We start from the raw sequence: 1281 nt of genomic DNA, 5'->3' as shown, positions 1-1281 counted from the left end.
AAACATTCAGTAGTTCTGAACGAAATAGTAACACTCCCTTTCCCCAATTAAGAATATTCACAGCCAAGTATAACACTGTAAGGTAGATAATCCCAGAAATTGTATAAAAACCAAGTGAACAATCAGATGCAAGGGTGAGCCTCTTCAGTTACAGCATATACAAAAGCTTTCTAATCATTTCCACAAAATAATACAGTACAGAGGGAAAAAGATTTTTAAAACCACTCCTTGGAAGGAAGGTTGTGCAATCTACTTCCCTAGTGATACCTCCTAAGAAACCCAAGGAGGGGTCGCTAGGGGTCGGTTTCGACTCCACGGCAGTGAGTTTGTTTGTTTGTTTTGTGCTTTAACAATTCTATTTTAACTTTCAACTGCTTGTAGAAACAGTTCACTACTGCTATACCAAACCAACCCAACCCAAACTCACTGCCGTCCAGTTGGATCCGACCCCTCCTTCGGTTTCCGAGGAGGTATCACTACGGAAATAGATTGCCCAACCTTCTTCCGAGGAGTGGCTGGTGGGTTTGAACGACCAGCCTTCGGGTTAGCAGTCAAATGCCTTAGGCACTACGCCACCAGAACTCCTGCTACTGCTATGCAGATATGAAAAACCCTAGATGTTAAAAAGAGAGTGAGAGGCAGAAATGGGAAGAAAAACACCACAGACTGCACTCTCAAAAGCTTTCGTCTTTAGACCGTAGTGGGATGTCCAGGTCCCGAGGTCCGCGGTGGTGATGTGGTTCAGGGACCGGGCGTTCAAGAACCCCCTACGGCGGAAACCAGGAGCGGGTAACGCCAGGAGCACGAGGCCCGAAGGTGGTCCCCTCCCTGGCAGGGCAACCCTGCTCCACGCACCTTATAGCGGGTCCCGCGCTTGTCCTTCAGGGTGGAGATGAGCAAGCAGGTGGGGTGCGGGCCGCCCGGCTCGCCCTCGACCTGGGGCCCCGGCCGATTTCCGTGTGTCTGCTGACAGAGGCTCAGCACTGCTCGATAGCCCTTTCCCCTGTTCCTCAGCCCCAACGCCGGCAAATGCCGGCTGATCACCTCCACCTCGCAGTACAGCTTCATCCCGCCCACGCAGTTGCAACCGAGTCCCGAGCCCGTGCTTTAAAACTTCCTCTTTCCCGCCGCTCCGCGCCGTCGCCGCCAGGGCCCTCGAGCGTGCGGGCTGTCCGCGTATTCGCCTGCTTGCTTGATGTGCCAACTTCTTGGGCTTTCTCAGTTCAGTGGCTCTACGAGACCCGCAGGGAGGAAGGCATGCCCGCTCCCCTGCAGAGCCGT

General features: G+C 53.3%; 1 protein-coding gene across 1 annotated transcript in view; it reads right to left on the bottom strand.

Moving 5' to 3' along the window:
* LRR1 (leucine rich repeat protein 1) overlaps positions 1-1068 on the bottom strand; it is a 12684-nt gene extending 11616 nt beyond the window's left edge. Inside the window, exon 1 of the mRNA XM_007943669.2 lies at positions 856-1068. Within this exon, the coding sequence (XP_007941860.1) occupies positions 856-1068 (213 nt within the window). The remainder of the gene's footprint in view (positions 1-855) is intronic.
* Positions 1069-1281: the final 213 nt, after the last annotated feature.

Source organism: Orycteropus afer, unplaced genomic scaffold, assembly GCF_000298275.1.
Source record: "Orycteropus afer afer isolate SDZICR_OR568_19922 unplaced genomic scaffold, OryAfe1.0 scaffold00111, whole genome shotgun sequence".
In the NCBI taxonomy this organism is placed as follows: Eukaryota; Metazoa; Chordata; class Mammalia; order Tubulidentata; family Orycteropodidae; genus Orycteropus; species Orycteropus afer.
The sequence above is the reverse complement of the archived record's forward strand: the minus strand, read 5'-3'. Positions and strand labels throughout refer to the sequence as shown.